The 17,170-nt window shown below is 40.0% G+C and overlaps 1 protein-coding gene and 1 long non-coding RNA gene across 2 annotated transcripts; one reads left to right on the top strand and one right to left on the bottom strand.

Annotated features, from left to right (window-relative positions):
- The first annotated feature begins 2,630 nt into the window (after window positions 1–2,630).
- Window positions 2,631–7,730, top strand: LOC135305029 (uncharacterized). The gene is made up of 2 exons (XR_010366300.1): window positions 2,631–2,773; window positions 7,017–7,730. It is a non-coding gene; the product is annotated as an uncharacterized LOC135305029 (long non-coding RNA).
- Window positions 7,731–8,814: 1,084 nt separating this feature from the next.
- RTCA (RNA 3'-terminal phosphate cyclase) lies at window positions 8,815–16,591 on the bottom strand. Its single transcript, XM_064428134.1, has 11 exons — window positions 16,376–16,591; window positions 16,169–16,269; window positions 15,146–15,289; window positions 14,273–14,396; window positions 13,717–13,775; window positions 13,057–13,198; window positions 11,819–11,943; window positions 11,632–11,690; window positions 10,950–11,044; window positions 9,752–9,856; window positions 8,815–9,393 (listed from the first exon to the last, which is right to left on the bottom strand). The coding sequence occupies exons 1-11, from the start codon at window positions 16,418–16,420 to the stop codon at window positions 9,289–9,291; spliced, it is 1,104 nt and encodes a 367-aa protein (XP_064284204.1). The 5' UTR covers window positions 16,421–16,591; the 3' UTR covers window positions 8,815–9,288.
- Window positions 16,592–17,170: the final 579 nt, after the last annotated feature.

Genomic DNA, 17,170 nt, shown 5'->3' on the forward strand with positions numbered 1-17,170 from the left:
CAGGCTAGATAAAGCATATATAGAAGTAAAATGCTGGGAAAGAGACTATTCTGAAATTTGAACACATTTTCTTTAATCTCTTATTTCTGGGCTTTTTGTGGGTATTGTGTATCTTGGTTTAACTGAAGGTCAGTCTTGCATTTCTGTGAGAAAAATCAGTCTTGTTCTTTTCCTGGATGAAGTTGGGAAACCTCAGGAATCTCATGCAAGTAATTTTTTGAAATTTCCATCCCAGCTTCCCAGTAGTTTAGATGCAGTCTTAGTCATACTCTGAAGAATATTCTGCCACTTAAACAAGGAGTACTAAAAGAAAAACACCCTTCTTTCAAAGATGTCTGCTGTCTATGGACCAATAACCCTTTTTGCTAAGGACTGAAAGGTAATTTCAAGCCCTCACAAATGTCCATGTATACAATGGGGATCCATTTTTGCTAGAATGGTATTTGACTGACTTTACTTTTTAGCTTCCTTGAGCCAGAGCTCCCAGATAATTCATGCTGCCTACACATTAAATCTCACTTTGCCTAAGTTGGGTGAGCCAAGAGCTTGCCAGGAGGAGTGACTCAGACATGGGGATAGCCTGGTTCCCATGAAAGTCTATCCCTCTAGGCTCTGTGGGTGCAGCTGGCTCCAGGACCTGGACCATAAACATAGGCACAGCCACAGCACTGTATGCACGAGCTTAATTTGCCTCAGTTTCATGTGGTTTAACTAACAAATTGTTTGATGCAGAAAACCCCAACCCAGCTCTGTAGGAGGATGTGTCTCTCTTCTATTTATGCAGAAAAACTGTGAATCCCATAATCCAGTATTCCTTCTATTTCATCAAATGTCATGAACTGCCATTTCTGCAGCTGTCTCTGCAGGCAGAGGCTGGTGCTGCATTTACGGGAACTGAGCCTCTGCTCATTTATGCTGTAGGAGGGGCTTCCACAGATGTCCTTGAATGTTTTCTGCCTCTCCAATTGTGGTTCTCAGGAAGTAAAGCGGTTTTACAAGGACCAAGGTTAGCTGGAGCCAGACTGTGCTTTTAATTCTGTAGTTTAACAATACTTTAATATTGTAATGCTTCTCTAAGTAGATGTGAATGTGAGAGGAAGGGGAAAAAGAGAAATGAGGGAACTGGAAAGTTGGAGAGAAGGTGAGAAATGCACATAAAACAGGAAAGAAATGAACTTGAAAGCAGAACATGGAAAATAAAAATAGAAGCAGAAAGGGAAATTTAAAAAAAAAGAAGCAAAAAAGACAATTAAAAAAATGTGATTCTATTTGTCATAAGTACTTGGCTCAGCTGCAACTGAGTCTGCAAGATGGAGACACTGATAGCCTCCAGTGCAGGAAATGGGCATTGCTCACTTCTTCACAGGCTCACATGCTACAACGGATGAATGAAGAAAGAGAAGCTTAGATAAATAGGGTAATTTAAACCTGCTAGGTGTCATTTGTCAATTTTGTAATATGTAATGAGATCCTATGGAAAATTGTGCACTTTTTGCTGAGATTTTCTTACTTTCATCTGATGAATTTTGTTCTTATTTCTCTTACCCATACTACACATCCAGGGAAGTAGTGGATCTCAGAAACAACATGCTTATGATTTACTGGAAACTTGAATTTCATGCACTCACATGTGGGAGAAGAAGCTTCAAGTAAAAATTGTTAGATTGTGGTGGCTGGCTCTGACACAAATTCCAGGACAGTGGGAGCCTTGTCTGTGCTCCCAGGCTGACTGTGCAGCCCATGAGTAGTGGAGCAGGGAACCATCCAAACCCTTGGTGGTTGCTACTGAGCCTAAGGAGTATGTGGGCAAGTTCAAACCTCAGTTCACCCTGCAGGAAGGTCATTCCTTTCATTTGTGATCTTGTATTGAGGGGGCCAACAGCCTTCTAAGCAGAGCGCCACAGTAGTCATTTAACCTCAGAACAAGAGGAGGTAGGGTTTCCTTCTTTTCACAATATGTGTATTGAATGATCTGCCAGGAAGAAAATTAAGAAGTTATCCCATGTGTTAACTTCTTCCTCACCAAAATGGATTTAACTACCTCTCCCTCCAAACTGCAGCAATCACTAGCTGTCCCATTGCTGTGGGACAGATCCTCTCCTTTTATCATTCATGATAACCAGGATGACGGGGGTCTCATATGGGAGGAAGTTTCATTCGTTCTTTCAGGATCATTAAATAATCACTGGATAAAACACCTACTTTCTGTCTAAATATGGGCTTGGGCTTGACTCTTGACTGAATGGCAAAGCATTTGAATTGTGCTTATTTTACAGAGCACATATTAAATAATAAACAGGATACAGGAATCTGGCTTGCAGTCAGAGGACATAAATCTTGTCCTGGAGGTCACCATCCTATGAGACGGAAGCAAACAAATCTATCTAAAAGCACAGTTTAAAAACTTTTTTTGCTGACTGACCAAACTATGTTCAAAGGAAGTTAGTTCACCATCACATTGACCTTTTCTTCTGTGAAGGTGGCTATCACTGATTCTGTTACAATAATTTCTCACTGCAAGCACTAAGGGTTAATATAGAAAGTATTTTAGTTTAGTATATGGCATTTGTACTATCTTAACCCACTCTAAATAGTCTATTTCATTTTTACTAATTAAAGCTGTCTTCATCTGTGCAGGTTTTACAAGTGATTAAAAAAAAAGGTAAGAAAACTTAAATATATCCTCAATTTCAGAGGAGCTGAGCACACTGCAACAATTGTAAACTTCAGTGGGAATACAAAGAGCCACTTCTGGAATCAAGGCTTCATAGAGGTATGTAAATATTCTCAACTTCACCTGGCAGCAGGCTCTGTCCTATTGAAAGGGATAAACTTCCAAACAATTTAACTGTTTTTATCCAGAACTCCAGCAAGTTTGAAAATATTTTTCCAATATAATTAATGTAATTCCAATGTAATTAATTAGGTGAAAGAAATCAGCACATTTAAATGTTTCCATGTGATGGCTGCATAGATGTTTTCCTTTCCCTTCAACAAAATCAGCAGCTTAGACTGATTTTTTGTAGCTGTTTTTTGAAATAATTCCATTTTAGAACTGAAAAAGAGATTAAAAAAGCAAAGCAGAATTAAGAGATATTTTCAAATGCTTTTGAGGGCAGAGACTTCTACATATTGGAATGGAAAGAGGAAAAAAAAAAACCCAGCAGAGGTAATAATGTTTCAGCTGAGAATTCAAGAGTGTGTAGCAAGATCACTGGTAAAACTGAGGAGCTGAAGTTCAAAGCCCAGAGCTGTGATGTGGGGAGTATGTGGGGATAAAAAGATGAAAGGTTTGACTAGATAGAAGGCCCAAGATTTGCCAGTCTTTACGAAATGTAATTAATTTTTAAGTCCTATTTTGAGTTCATACAATTCAGCTTAGCTTACAGAATCTTTCTTTATAGTTTTACATCTGTTAATTTTATTATGAAAATGAACTCTCCCACATAGCAGAGAATGCTAGCAATCCTGTTCTGATAAGAGATATTTATACAGCACCACCAAATCACTTTAACATAAGGGGGCCATGTGCTTATCCTCATTTCTGATGACGAGTCCACTGTAGCTATCTAAGATTTGTCAGCACTTGTTGATATTCCCTGTTCAGGCAGGGTCAGTGCTTTCCAGTGCTACTTCAGAGCAACAACTTTGACTTACTTGGATATTCTGTGAATTTAGTCGCTGTGAATTGAGACTCTTTCTTTGTGCTTGCAGCTTAGAATAGAGAGGTGCTGATATATGGACATTATGTTTATACTCACTGCTTACTCTTCCTTCCTTTCTTTCCAAATGATATAATTTAATAATAATTTTAATTTATGTCTATTGCCCAAGTTCCATCTTCAGTTTAAAAAATGTAAATTCCCAGTCATGGTTTCATCATATTAAAAGCAAATATTTGCTATTATATGAATAGCAAATGAAGCCTTGACTGCTGTTTCTAAAACACAGTATAGTGGAATTTGTCTTAGTCTGCACAGACATTTTCTGTAAGACCTAGTCCGTTAAAAAGTGAATGCTTTATTCATCAGTTTTTTTAATGGAATGCAATACCAATATAAGAAAGAAGTAACAGAAGCCTGACTTTGTGCTGATGCTACAAACATTAATAGCTGTGAAAACATATGATATACTAGAGCATTTCTGGATTACAAGAGCTGGATAAACTTCAAGTCAGTTGGCTTTGTATAAACTAGAAGAGTGCAATGCGTGTAAAATTCTGTTTATAGAGTGGTTTCCATATGAAAAAAAAAAAAAAACAAGCCCTGTCACAAATTGTCTTTTTATACAGGAAGCATTTATCTGGTAATGGAAGTCTAAAGTAGCTAGAAAAATATCTCTGGAAGGAGAGAAAGAAAAATAACATTAGATGTTTTCTTTTAATGGATCTTTGAAACTTGTATGGTGTGACATAAAATATCTAAAATTCAATCCTAAAAAAGTTTCATGTGAAGAAAAAAGGTTCCGTTATTATCTGAAAGTGTGATTTTCAAATAAGAGTTCCTTGTTCTAGTGGATGTCCTATCATAATGGGATCCCCAATTATTTGGATTTGGAAAGCATTGCACAGAAAGACTCCTGGGCAGAGGAGAGACAGTTGGGTGGGACAAAAATTCAGTCACACAGCTTGCACTGGGACGTTCTCCAAAGGCACACTCCACAAGGGCTTTTAGCTTTTAAGTGCACTTATCAGTAGGCTTCCTAAGCCTTGAACTTTGGTCTTCAAGGCAACAGAAAATCTGGGATTAAAAGAAAAAATCTGGTTCTGCCCAAGTTTATGCAGGACTGCATTCTCACTTGTTTTACCTGCCTTTACTGACCTTTCTGCGCTCAAATATTAGGGAAGCACTTTTCAGCTGACCTATTTTACTTGATTACTAGATATTGATATTACTTCCCATTCTCTCCAATCACGAACAGATTTGATGTCTGTGTTTGCAGTCACTTCTTTTGAATTCAAGCTGTAGCTCTAATTCTAAAATTTCTTAATTGTTCCCATTCTAAAGAATCTGTGTTGGCAATTTTTCCCTATATACACCTTTGTTTTGTGTAGTGTTTTATTTAACCTCTGGTTGACTTCAGCATTGCCACTTATAGATAACCCGTGCTGGAATATTTTAGAGAATTCTTCCACACTATGTTTGGATAATGATTCGTTTCCAGATAGGGATCTGAGAATCAGAGGATGAGGTAGGAAGGGATCACAGGTGGGCTCTGGTCAAAACTGCTGCACAATGCAGGGTGAGCCCTGAGCTCAAGCTGGGTCAGTCAGGGCTCTGGCCAGCCTGAGAATCTCTCATTTCTGTTTCTCACCCTTTGCCACACACCATGGGCCTGTCTCCATCTCCTCCCTCACCCTTGTGCAGGCACTGGCCATTTGCAGGTAGGTCTCAGCCATTCCCTCCCCAGGCTGAGCGAGTCCACTTCCCCCAGCCCCTCCTCACAGAGCTCCAGCCCCAGACTAACTTCACCACTGGTGTTCTCCTTGGATGGGCTGGATGCAGTGGTCTCAACATGGGCTAGAAAACAGTGAATGTGCCACTAACATTTCAGTGACCAGAACAAAACACCCGGGCTCAGAAGAGGAACAGTCACCAGACGATCTAAGGGCACAAAAGGAGAAAAGGTTCAAAAATATCTTTTTTGAGAGGAACAGAGTTCAGTCAGAACCAGAGTGCAGTAATTTCTGGAGAAAGTTTTGTAACTGGCTGCATATAATGCCCGTATTATTTGTCTTGCAACTTCAGTCCCCACATACCTGAGTGAAGTGCCTCTGATCATTGCATTCATGCAAACACAATTGTCTTTCATGCAAGTACACCAGAGACACAGAGTTGGAGAGGATTTATCCCATTTCCTTGGTACACAGAACTTCTGAGTCATTGCCACTACTTGTTTGAGCAGTACTAAATGTAAGCATCTTAGTTGTATCTGTACACCCACACTGAAGTTTTTATATAAGATTCAAATGTGCCTGATTAACATAAGAAAACCCAGTGCATATTTGTGGAGCAGGTGCAAGCAATGTCTCATCTCTTCCTGAACAAAAGGTTAATACATTCTCTCTAAGTGACTTAATCCAACCTCATAGTTAAAAAATTTGTGATTGTAAATGGATAAAAATGAAAGTTAAAAAGCTTCCAGTAATGCCCTCTAAATATCAGTTAATATTCAAAGAGGGCAGGATGTTTAAAATAAACAAATTACAACAACGAATTTGCACACACTGCATTAATTTTGAGAATTATTTATGCTGTAAAATTTAAGCTTAAATACATACAGCACCTGCAGTGTAGGAGTGTGAACTAACAAGGTCTCCAGCTCGTGTTTTGACTTGTAGATTTAAAATCGAGTGAATTGAAAGTAAATGTAAGCCTGGAGGATTTAAGTTTTATGGTACAGAATCCCATTGAAAAGGGAATGTAGAAAGCTGGTAGAATATGAATGATAGCAGTTATCCCAAAATTCATTTTATGGTTTTTATCATCTCAGTTAAAATTTGTTCAAGTATATATGTAATGAAGAGTAATTATGATATGTAGAAAAAGAAGAGGTATTGCAAAAAACATTTCCTGGTAAGAGGTTACCATGAGGTGACAGGATGCGAATTGGGCCTGGGTAACAAAATTCTGTGTGTGTAGCAGGGGCAGGGGGCTAACAATTATATGGGGAATTTAATCCCATTAAGGAGTAAAACCTGTTGTGGATGACTCCTATCTAAAGCTTTTCTGATCCTGAGGAGAAAAAGGTTGCATGTAAATCCTTGTCAAATCAGCTCCAGCCTCCTCCAGTGCAGGAAGCCCAGCAGGGATGGCAGTAGGGACAGCCCTCACAATAAGGCAAGCAAGGAAGGGGCAGCTCTGCAGCCTCTCCCCTGCCACTGCTGGCCCCGAGGTCACAAGGAGCGAGGGCTGCGTGCCTGACCAGGCCTGCCAGGAAACCAGTAAGGACTGCCAGTTAGTGATGACAGCTGCTCTGTGGAACAGACTTTCATATTTAGCTTTCATATTTTCCAGATTCTGTACTGCATTAGTGGATAACTCTAAACGTCATATGAAGTGTCAGCAAGTTCTCTTCACAGTTTAGTCAGACAAAACAATCCTTTTCCAGCCTGACAACCAAGGACAGCGTTGGAGCTTCAGGGCCAAAAAGTGCAAACCACAGTGAATTGAGGAGAGCCATCTGGGAGGATGGGACTGCATAACCTGGAGCTCTAATTGGATAATTAACCCCAGTAACTTAGGAAAGTGTGAAAAATCATGACCTGGCATCCATCTTGGGTGGTGGCACAGCCAGGCTCTTGTATTGCCCAAGGTGTGTCCCTTCAAGGCCTTTTTAAAAAACACCTACTTTATTCCTTTAGCTCTGTCTAGCCTCTGCTCTAGGTATCCTCTCAAGGCATCACTGGTAACTGGGTTTGTTAATCTTTGTTAAATGTGTTGGCTGAGCATTTACATGTTTTTCTATGTCTGGAAGACAAAAATTGCACTTCAATTCTTCAATGAGATTTTTTTGTTCAACTCAATTTTGGTTTATTTAGTGATTTTTTAAAAATATTTTTTAAAACTTTCATTGGTAACAAAGTCTGTACATTCAAAAACCAAGTCAAGTATATTAATCTTTTGAATACTGAAAACACGTAAAGATCCATTCAAATGTGGTTTTAAGATCTTGTTTTCTTAAGCACGATAGCACTTTCTTTGGGATTTTCTTTCAAGTTTTTTTTTTTTTTAATAACTTCAGAATTCTTTTAAAAAGGAAACACAGATAATCATTACCGGCACGGCTGAGTAACTCAGAGAGGTGTTCTTCAAAGGATGTAGAGTCTGTGTCCCAAAATTACTTCAGTGGGTTACTATTGCCCCCTTCAGACTACTCTCAGTACTAGAGAAAAATAATTCGAAATTAATAGCATTCCTTTGCACTACAGAGGAAACCCTATGAAGACAGATAGTGCTAAGCAGATAGTTGATGAACTTTTTTGGATATTAGCAAAGGTTTTTCCTGGTATTAGAAATGTACAGTAATGCATTAAGTAATTATCTTAATTAGTACAGCAAACAATACCTCAAGTTGCATATTTAGCAGTTAGATGCAAAAGTCACAACTGAGGGGAAAAAAAATCTTAGAACAATGGCTGCAGGATGGGCTGAGAAACTTGGAAATCAGTCCCAGCTTCCAGAGTGCATTTATACAGTCTTCGTTAAGTGATTCCAATTCCTTGATTGGGGTCTTCATATACAAAACCAATGGTGCCCTATTTCTCCTTTCTTCCTTCTACTTTAGAGGAAGTTTTTGTAGCATGATCAACACCAGCCTGGTAGAAGCTCTTCTTTACTTAATGCCCAGATAGGGGATAACACACCTGGGTTTTATATGCCTACACAAATTGTGTGTATTTACAGTGCTCCATGTCCATACACACAGGTACTGTGTCTATATGTGTGCTCAACAGCACCCTACTGTCAGCTGAAATTAAATACTCCCCTCAAAAAGAACACCACCTCAGTGAATATGGTGAATATGTAGCCTCAGTTAGTATGCTCAGTGACAAGGACAACTGTAGCTAGAGAATAAAATCCTATTATGGAGTTAATACTTGGTGTCTGGGCTGTAATGTGGTACATTGATTTAGCTTGCCTGAGCATCTATTACAAAATAGATGAAAAAAGAAGATTTAAAATATTATCTTATGTATTGAGTCTTCTTTCTGTAGGGAGAAAAATAAACTACGCTGCTGAAAATTTATTTTGTATCCACCTTTCCCAAGCACAACCTGCTGAGATAACAGCAAATATAAATACCAGCCTGCTATAAGGTGATACTGCTTTATTATTTAGCAAATGGCTAAGGAAGAACAGCAATACAGATTTGATGGTGCATTTCATTCCATGTACCTCATAACATAAAGGTTTCCAGAGAACAAAACTTACAGTTTTTAAAAGTGAAAGAAATACTGAACTAAAATAGTTATTTTCTACTTAGGTAAAGTTCAAAGCCTCTAACTGAAGCTCTTGCATACATACAGTATATGCTATTTGCTGTCCTGTTGCTACTTGTTTTGCTGCTAATAGTAAAAAAAAACGAAGTAAAGTTTTCATTTTTCACATGACAGATTTTCACCAAGGAAAAGACTGACATCAACCTTCAAGTTAAATCACTCTGATGTGACAGAAGGCTCCTCCTCTTCAGGCAGATCATACATCCAATGAAGTGTAGTGCAATACATCACTGAGGTATGCTGAGTGTTGCTTTTGGCAGCTTGCTGCCTTTTCTTTTCTTTCTTTTTTAACACTGTAAATTTGAGTTTATCATCCCCATTCCTTGGCACTCAATGATGTAGGTATCATTACCGGGGTCTTCCTCTTCTGATTTTGTCACAGTAAATTTGGCCTAGAAGAGGATTAGAAATACATCACTAATTAAGTTATCACATATAGCAGTTTAAATATTGAGTATCAGATATCCAATAATTGTATTGCCACGTGTTTATGCTTTTACAGCTTTGACAGATTTAGTTCAAAAACCCATTTAAATAAATGTGGCAAAAGTATCTAATTATTCTAAAAGCCTTTAACTCTAGAGTATGCTCACTTCCTACAGGAAAACTCCCAGGTAAATACTATAGCAATTGTTTTATCAATGCTTGTCCTCCATGATCAAGTTCAGCTCGCACTGCGTGATGAACTGTACATTGCCAAATTACTGGAAGAAAATTGATAGCTAAAACTTCCTGAATGTTTGGACTCACCTTTGTTAGCTGCTCTGCAAAGTGTATAGCTGTTTGAGTATGAAGTGTAATTGGTCCACTTTTCACTCTAGACACTCCTTTTGCTAATGCCATAAAAATGATCAGCTGAAAGGGAGGGAAAGGTGATTATTAAGTCATTCTTTAGATTCTAGGAATTTATTGATTAAAAAAACCCAACTAAAACATGCAAAATGTCTGTTAATATAAAAATTTAGTCTTCCAAGTTCCATAAAAGTTCATGAAGCTGACTTTGAAGAGTGATCCACAGCTCTAGAAGTTCAGAGATTGCTACTGTAATGCCTATTACAGAAGGGTACTTTTCCACAGTGGAGTTTGCCCCTGAATTCCTATTACTGAATTCCTGGCCCTGAATTCCTGTTACTACATTTAACTTGGCTCTTCCCCACCGTATTACCCCAAAATTCCCCAAAGTCACATCAGACTCCAGATTAGTAGTTTACCCACACGGAGAGAAACTCAGGAAGAGGTACTTTAATTCAAACACTTCCTGATCACATATTTACCAGACAGACATCTAAAAACCTTTGGTTTGACTTAAAAACATCACCATAACAAGAATACTGCAAGGTGTGACTAACTCTGTGCAGTTCCCCCACACAGTGACTCTGGCTGTGGCTTGTTCCCATCAATGGTACTTGCATGCTTTGAAAACAGTAGGTGAGTCCAAAACCCAAATACTTATTATACTACATAATATTAATGTGTGTCCAGGTGTTTACAGCTAAGAGTTAGTATCATCCTAGCTAAACCAGCCCAAGATTCTTATCAGGCTAAGATAAGGCAGTGGAGAGCCTTCATTATCAAATGAAATTAGGAGAGCAAGATAATTGGGAGCATGTCCTAAATATTCTCTAATGCCTTCCCTTAGTATCAATCTATATATGCAAGGAGGGAGCTATTATCACTGCACTACCTGGAATGCCAAATAGAAGCCAATTCCTGCCTCTTTCTTCCATACTTACTGAGGGTTAGAGAAAGGGTTGGTGCAATGCTAAAAGCATTTGTGGTTCCTAAAAACTGTATGTAATTTGCTAATTTTAGTGATTTTGTGACTACACATCTCTGAGACTACTAACTAACATCTTGTTCCTTTCCTATTCAGATCTATATTGTTTACAAGTAGTGCATGCATGTTCTTGCTACTTCAACTTCATGTAAACACATGCAGGAACCTTACTTGGTCTTGCAGAGAATCATCCACAGTTCCACCATGTTTAAGATTCTGAAGCAGCATCTCAGCTGCTTCAATGCCAACCTTGTCAGCATTCTTTCCTAAGACAGAAATCAGAAAGCTGAAAATTACTATTTCAAGTTTTAAAAGTTAAAAAAAAAAGAAAAAACAAACCTAGAAAGCAACCCAAGAAATGGTCAACTTTTTTAGATCTTATTTTCTTTAAACCTAATGCTGCCTCAAATGTCTGCTTAAAAAAACCCTTCCCACCTTATGCTCATATATAGTTCATACTTCCTAAGTAGTGGAAAGAAAGTAGCTTCATTTAGTCAGAAAAACATTTGATTCAAATAATTTAAAACCAAGATCACTTCTATTCATTTTAATCTAGATTCACTGTTGAGCAAAAACTGCAAATGTAAAACACAAAGTCTATGCTCCTAAAGGTCAGAAATATTTCCAGTGATTCTCTATTCTTGTACAAGGTAAAGTTAACAGTTCTGTAATTTTTGTAAATTTCCATTTACTATGTTTTAAATCTGCTAATTTCTGTTGTCCTTTATTTCTGAAAGCATATATTTAAAAATGAATCATTCAGAGCATCAGATCTTTAAACAGATGATACTTCAGATTCCAATTTGTTATTGGTATATTAAGTTAAGTCTCAGAGAATTCATGGAATTCTTACCTCTCTTGCCAAGTGATGACCCAGCTAACAAACAACCTGTTGAGGTCTCTGCAACAATACTAAGCAGAAAACAAAAAATAATTAAAATCAAAATCACTCATATTACAGTTTATTTATCAGTTATGTAATCAAGATCCAGCTAATTAACCAAAAAGATCAGAGGTAACAATAGAAAGCTTGGACTCACATTATTCCACTTCCAGTCCCAACAGCTTGATCATCAGGTTCTCTGACAGGCTGAATGTTAATGTACAGGTCTCTGATTTCTCTTCTGATGCATCTCACTGCTGCTGCTGACATGTCTTTTGCCAGCTAACAAGACAAGACATAAACCCAGTAATTAAATTATGTAATATAGCAATACTTTTTCCTCATAAATTCAATTATTACAGTTAATCCGAAAATTACCCCTTTATTAATTAGAAAAAAAAATATTGTAATAAACCCCTACAAGCAAGAACTAAATGTGATTTTTTTTTCTGAAAGTTTTTCTACAAAATAAAGTAACATTAAATCCTGTAAAAATGACAGCTTTAGAAATGTATGTAGAAATATCAATAGAAATTCAAGAACTTTTCTTCATTCATAGAGAAAGAAATTTTATTTTAGTCTTGTTGCAAAACTTTAGATTCTAAAAATAACCCACCCCAAAGCCAAGTGCAAAAACCCCACCCCACAATTATTATGTACAGAATACACTCTGTAAGAGCCAATACACAGATTAACAATTTTACATTACAAGCAAATGAAGACATACAAAGCTTATCCCATTCCTGTGATCTAGTCACAGCTATATTCACAGGTTTGCAGATTTTAAGACCAAAACCAGGAGTCCTGAGTTTTTCAAAAAGCAACTCAGCTTCTCCTCTTCCTTCCTCTACCAATTCCTAGCCTGTATGCGAGAAGGAAGCTCAAGGAGATCCCAGCACTCAGGACAGGAAGAATAAAAAGGAGATGTAAAGGAGCAAATTTATCTCCTTTTATTTTTGGCTAAACCTACCCTTAACTTGTTCTAATACCCTTAGCAATGGTTGAAAAACTTGTTGTAGACTGGCTCCACCTATTACAGTGCTCATAAATTTATGAACAAGGGTCCTAATTTCAGATTTAAAATAATGCACATGAAGAATATATAAATATAAGGTATCCCTCAATATATGCCAAAGACTTTTGAATAGTCCTATGAAGGATAAGGATACAGTTCTCATTTCCTGTTTTAGCTCTACACTGCTGTGCAATGAATGAATTTTAGGTATGTCCAGTATAATATTCTGCAGCCTCAATAATTGAAACCATTTAATAAGGTTGCCTAGCTTGTGTAAGACTGCAAAAGACAGGAGAGTAGAGGAATGTTGAGCAGATTGCATGCAATTTTATACAGCTTTTATAAAGCTAGATGCTACCAGAGCCATGACAAGTACTTACTTTGATAGGCAGTGCTCCAGCAACAAATGCCCTTCCATAAATCTTTGTCACTGTGCCACGTTCTGTTAAGTTTATTGGGCTCAGCTCTTTGACTGGAGACATCTGGACCACAACTTCACCACCTCCTTGAGGATAGTAGCCCCTATTTAGAAACAATAATTGGACATAATTAAATGCAATGATCACAAGGAAACCAAGAAAAGGGCCAGGAGGCTCTTTGCATATTTTACTATGTATTTTTATGTTCCCTGTTACTGTACATACAAATTTTCTTGATGTGTGCCTTAGAAACCCTTATAATGGAATTAGGCTCTTTAACAGTAATCCTCTGTAATTCACATCTTATTAACTTCCTAACACCAACCTAACTGGCTCCTTGGAAAAAGCTGAGTAATGCACTGTCTGTTCAGCATGTGCTCCCCTCAGGGGAGCCAACAGGAAACATTACACAGCAGCTGTAGACTCAGCAATGAAAAGAAAAGACAGCCAAGAACCTTATCCCATTCATCATATGTGACAGTACACACAGGGACAGCTAATGCAGATTAGTTCATGTATTATAAATTCACCCCTCAGTTTGATTGAAAGCCCCTTGTGTGTGCCTCTGCTCACACATGGGTTCAGTAAGGCCCAGCTCTGCTGCACAGCTCCACAACTCACCTCCTTTTTATGTCACACTTAAATGTGAAATTGAACTTTTCAACTATTGGCTTGAAAACCTGAAAAATAAACATATAAAAACAGACAGTGAATTTATTTTGCACTGGTAATTTCCCACTATGTTATGCAATCTTAAAAGAAAAAAAAAAGCTCAACACAAAAATTTCAGTTGCACTATTTAAAAAAAAAAGATAGCCAGTCTCATCCATATAGCTTCTTTGACATTCCTCATACTTCATTCTCAATGTCACTTTGTGTAAAAGGATTTCCTTACAGAAAAAATAAGAGTACTTCACAGCACTTCTAGAAAAAAGAACACATTTTAAGTGAAATTTTCTGTAGTAATTAAAACCAAAGAGACTATTTGCCATTTTGCCATTTCAGGAAATTCCATGAAACACTGGTTGCTCTCTACATCCAGTACACTAACAGTGTTATATTCCATGCCTAATTCCATAGTCACAAATAGACTCGCAGTGAGAGCAACAGAGGAACAGCAGTTACATTGCATACACGTTCAGGGAAGAGGCACCAAGGCAAAGGAACTTCTCCCTACCATGACTGTGTAGTCTATCTGAGGAGCCATCTCCGCATTAGTCCCACCTTTTAAATGAAGCTCTGATGGGGAAGCAGCAAACAGCACACAGGGCATTGCTACCTGCATCAGTAGACACACACTCCTAAAAGCAATTGTAAGATACTCAAATGTCACACATTCATAATCCACAGAATTCCATAGAATCATTATATATATCAAAGAACATTTAAAACATAAAATACAAAAGTAAATGTTCTAGTAAAATTATATTAAAATTATTAGTCTTAAAAGACACCACTTTAAAACTTCATGTCCTTAGCAAGCCTAAATATGAAAGTTTTCATTTCACAATAATTGCATCTTTAATAGTTCTGTTTGAAATAAAGTTATGTATCTTCCTTAATATAGTGATGAAAACTGTGGGTTTAGGTAGCAGAAAAGGCTTAGGCAGCAGTAACATTTTAATACATGAATATGTTCCCATTTTCAAAAGAGCAATATGACATACTGTGCTACTATGAGCATAAGTAAAATGTCAAAATTTACCTCATTATATGGTGTTTATTTCAGACCTCATGGGTGTGAGATACTTATCTAATTTAATGCATTTGGTCTGCTATGTAACACACTGTGAGGAAATTACACCTGAAGTTTTAAAGACACGGGCAGCTGTTTTTTTCATTACATGAACCAAGCATTCAGCTTTTATATCAATCATACTTTTAGACTTCACATGTACTTCATGCATCTCCTGCCTATACTACAGGTTCTTTGGTCACATAAATCTGGCTTGGGCAGCACATATCCTGGGTCACTACCAAAGTATAAATGTTCTTCACCCCCAATTGTGTAATTTTTAAAGTTATCAGAAGCTGGTGTACAAAGACATACCCTGCTGTTTTTGTATCTGCTATGTGGGTTCCGCCTTTGATCTTCCCAGGAGTGAAGGTTATTTCTGTTGAGCCAATTTCTCCACCATTCAGCTTCCCATCACACAAATCTCGAATGATCTCCAATCCAGACAGATGCTGAGGTCTTAGAGTGGCAATACACAGTTAAAGACACATACAAGTAGACTACATGCTTATGTTACATTAAAACAACCACTGAACACCAACTAAAAAACTACAACTGCAAATTTCGGATCAGAAATTCACTCTGGTTGCTGCAGTACTTCTGAGATCACAGGAGCTAAAGGAGTAGCATTCAGGCCATACTAGGATATGCAGCATTCTGGTATCTTTTCCACTAGAATGGGCCCAAGACAGATAGATGAGATACCAGAGCAGCCACTTGTCCTAATGTGATAAATGCTTGGACAGAAATGCATTGGGATAACGATGGCAACACTGGCTGAGCCAGAACCGGTTGCAGTGCTACAAGAGAGTTAAGAGGTTTACTGTGCACTTGCCTTGTGCTTGTTTCCATTTGTTAGGGTAATCTAAATAGGAAATACACCAACTGTTCATAACACTGGAAATATGCTAACTGTATCAACACTAGGATGTGCATTAACTGTTCTTAGCGCTGTACGCTCGGTAAGCCATGCTTTGCTCAGGCATTACATCAGTGTGTTCCCTGTTTCAAAGCGTGTTCCTCTCAGCACCTGCGGAACCATTTCCGAGGCAGCGGCCGGGCCGCGCCCTCACCTGCCCCACCTGCGGCCCGGGGCGGGACCCGCGCTGAGGGCACCGGCAAGAGAACCGAGCTCGCTTCACGCCGCAGCGTTCCCCCTCACTCCCCGAGAGCCACAGACGGGATTTTCTAGCAAAAAGGCTCTTTTGAAGCAATGGAAAAGCAAACGTTTCAGACGAGAGCAGCCGAGGCCTTGCGTGGCCGAGCTCCAGCCCGGGAGGGCCCCACACGCCGTAAAGTGACCGGCTGAGGCCGCGGGACCGCCCGGGAGGGTCTCACCTGAGGCCGGGCTGGCTCCGCCCGGCGCGGATCCGGCGCACCCGCAGCGGCAGCCCCAGCAGGCAGCTCAGCGCCGTGGACACCCGCAGGATCTGCCCGCCCTGCACGGAGAAACGGCGCTCGTCAGGCGCTACGGCACTTCCCGCCCACCCGGCCGGCCCGTACCGCTGCCCGGTGCCAGGTAAGCCGCGGCCCGCTGGCGCTCACCCCCTCCATGATCCCGCCGTCTATCTCCACCCTGTCCCCGTCCATGGCTGGCGATGAGCGGTGTCTCTCGCTGAGGCCGCGCCGATGGGATCCCGGCGGGGCCCTAAACACGGCGAGACCTCGGCGAAGCAGCCCCGGGGCCAGAAGCGCTTAACGGCGGCGGCGCGCCCGGGATGCTGCGGTAGCGGCGGGGGGGGGGGCGGGCGGCGGTGCCGGGCAGGCGCAGAGCGGAGGCGCCTCCCTGCCCGCCGCCGGGGGTTGGTCGGGGCGGCTCCGCCGCGGGGAGGAGCCGCCGGCGGGCTCGGCGCTCCGGCAGGGGCCGGGAGTAGCTCCATTGTCCCCGCGGTACTGACCGCGCTCCGCAGGAGGCAATGCCTTTCCCCTGTCCCGAGGGCCGGAGCGGTAACAACCGAGAGAGCTCAGAGCCATGGGTACAGCGCTGCCGCCGGAGGAGAGCGGCCGGACTGCTGCCCTCCTCGTTGCGAGCTAGTTTTCTGCAGAATCACAGAATTAATTAGGTTGTAAAAGATCTCTGAGATTATCAAGTCCACCCCATGAGCGAATACCACCATGTCAACCATGGCATTAAGTACCACGTCCACTCTTTTCCTTAAACACCTCTAGAGTCGCTATCTCTACCACCTTCCTGGGCAGCCCGTTCCAATGTCTAATCACCCTTTCTGCGAAGAGATTCTACCTAATGTTCAACGTAACCTCCCCTGGCCCATCTTAAGACTATGCCCTGTCGCTCGTCAGCTGGGAGAAGAGGTCGACCCCCAGCCGGCTACAATCACC

The sequence above is a fragment of the Passer domesticus genome, chromosome 7, assembly GCF_036417665.1.
Source record: "Passer domesticus isolate bPasDom1 chromosome 7, bPasDom1.hap1, whole genome shotgun sequence".
NCBI lineage: Eukaryota > Metazoa > Chordata > Aves > Passeriformes > Passeridae > Passer > Passer domesticus.

What these genes read in the sequence shown, in the direction of transcription:
- RTCA (XM_064428134.1), bottom strand. Translation starts at nt 16,420, where the DNA reads ATGGACGGGGACAGGGTGGAGATAGACGGCGGGATCATGGAGGGG. An exon ending in GTCATCACTTGGCAAGAGAG is followed by an intron (nt 11,045 to 11,631) that starts GTAAGAATTCCA and finishes TTTCTGTCTTAG; the next exon opens with GAAAGAATGCTGACAAGGTT. An exon ending in TTGCAGAGCAGCTAACAAAG is followed by an intron (nt 9,394 to 9,751) that starts GTGAGTCCAAAC and finishes ATCCTCTTCTAG; the next exon opens with GCCAAATTTACTGTGACAAA.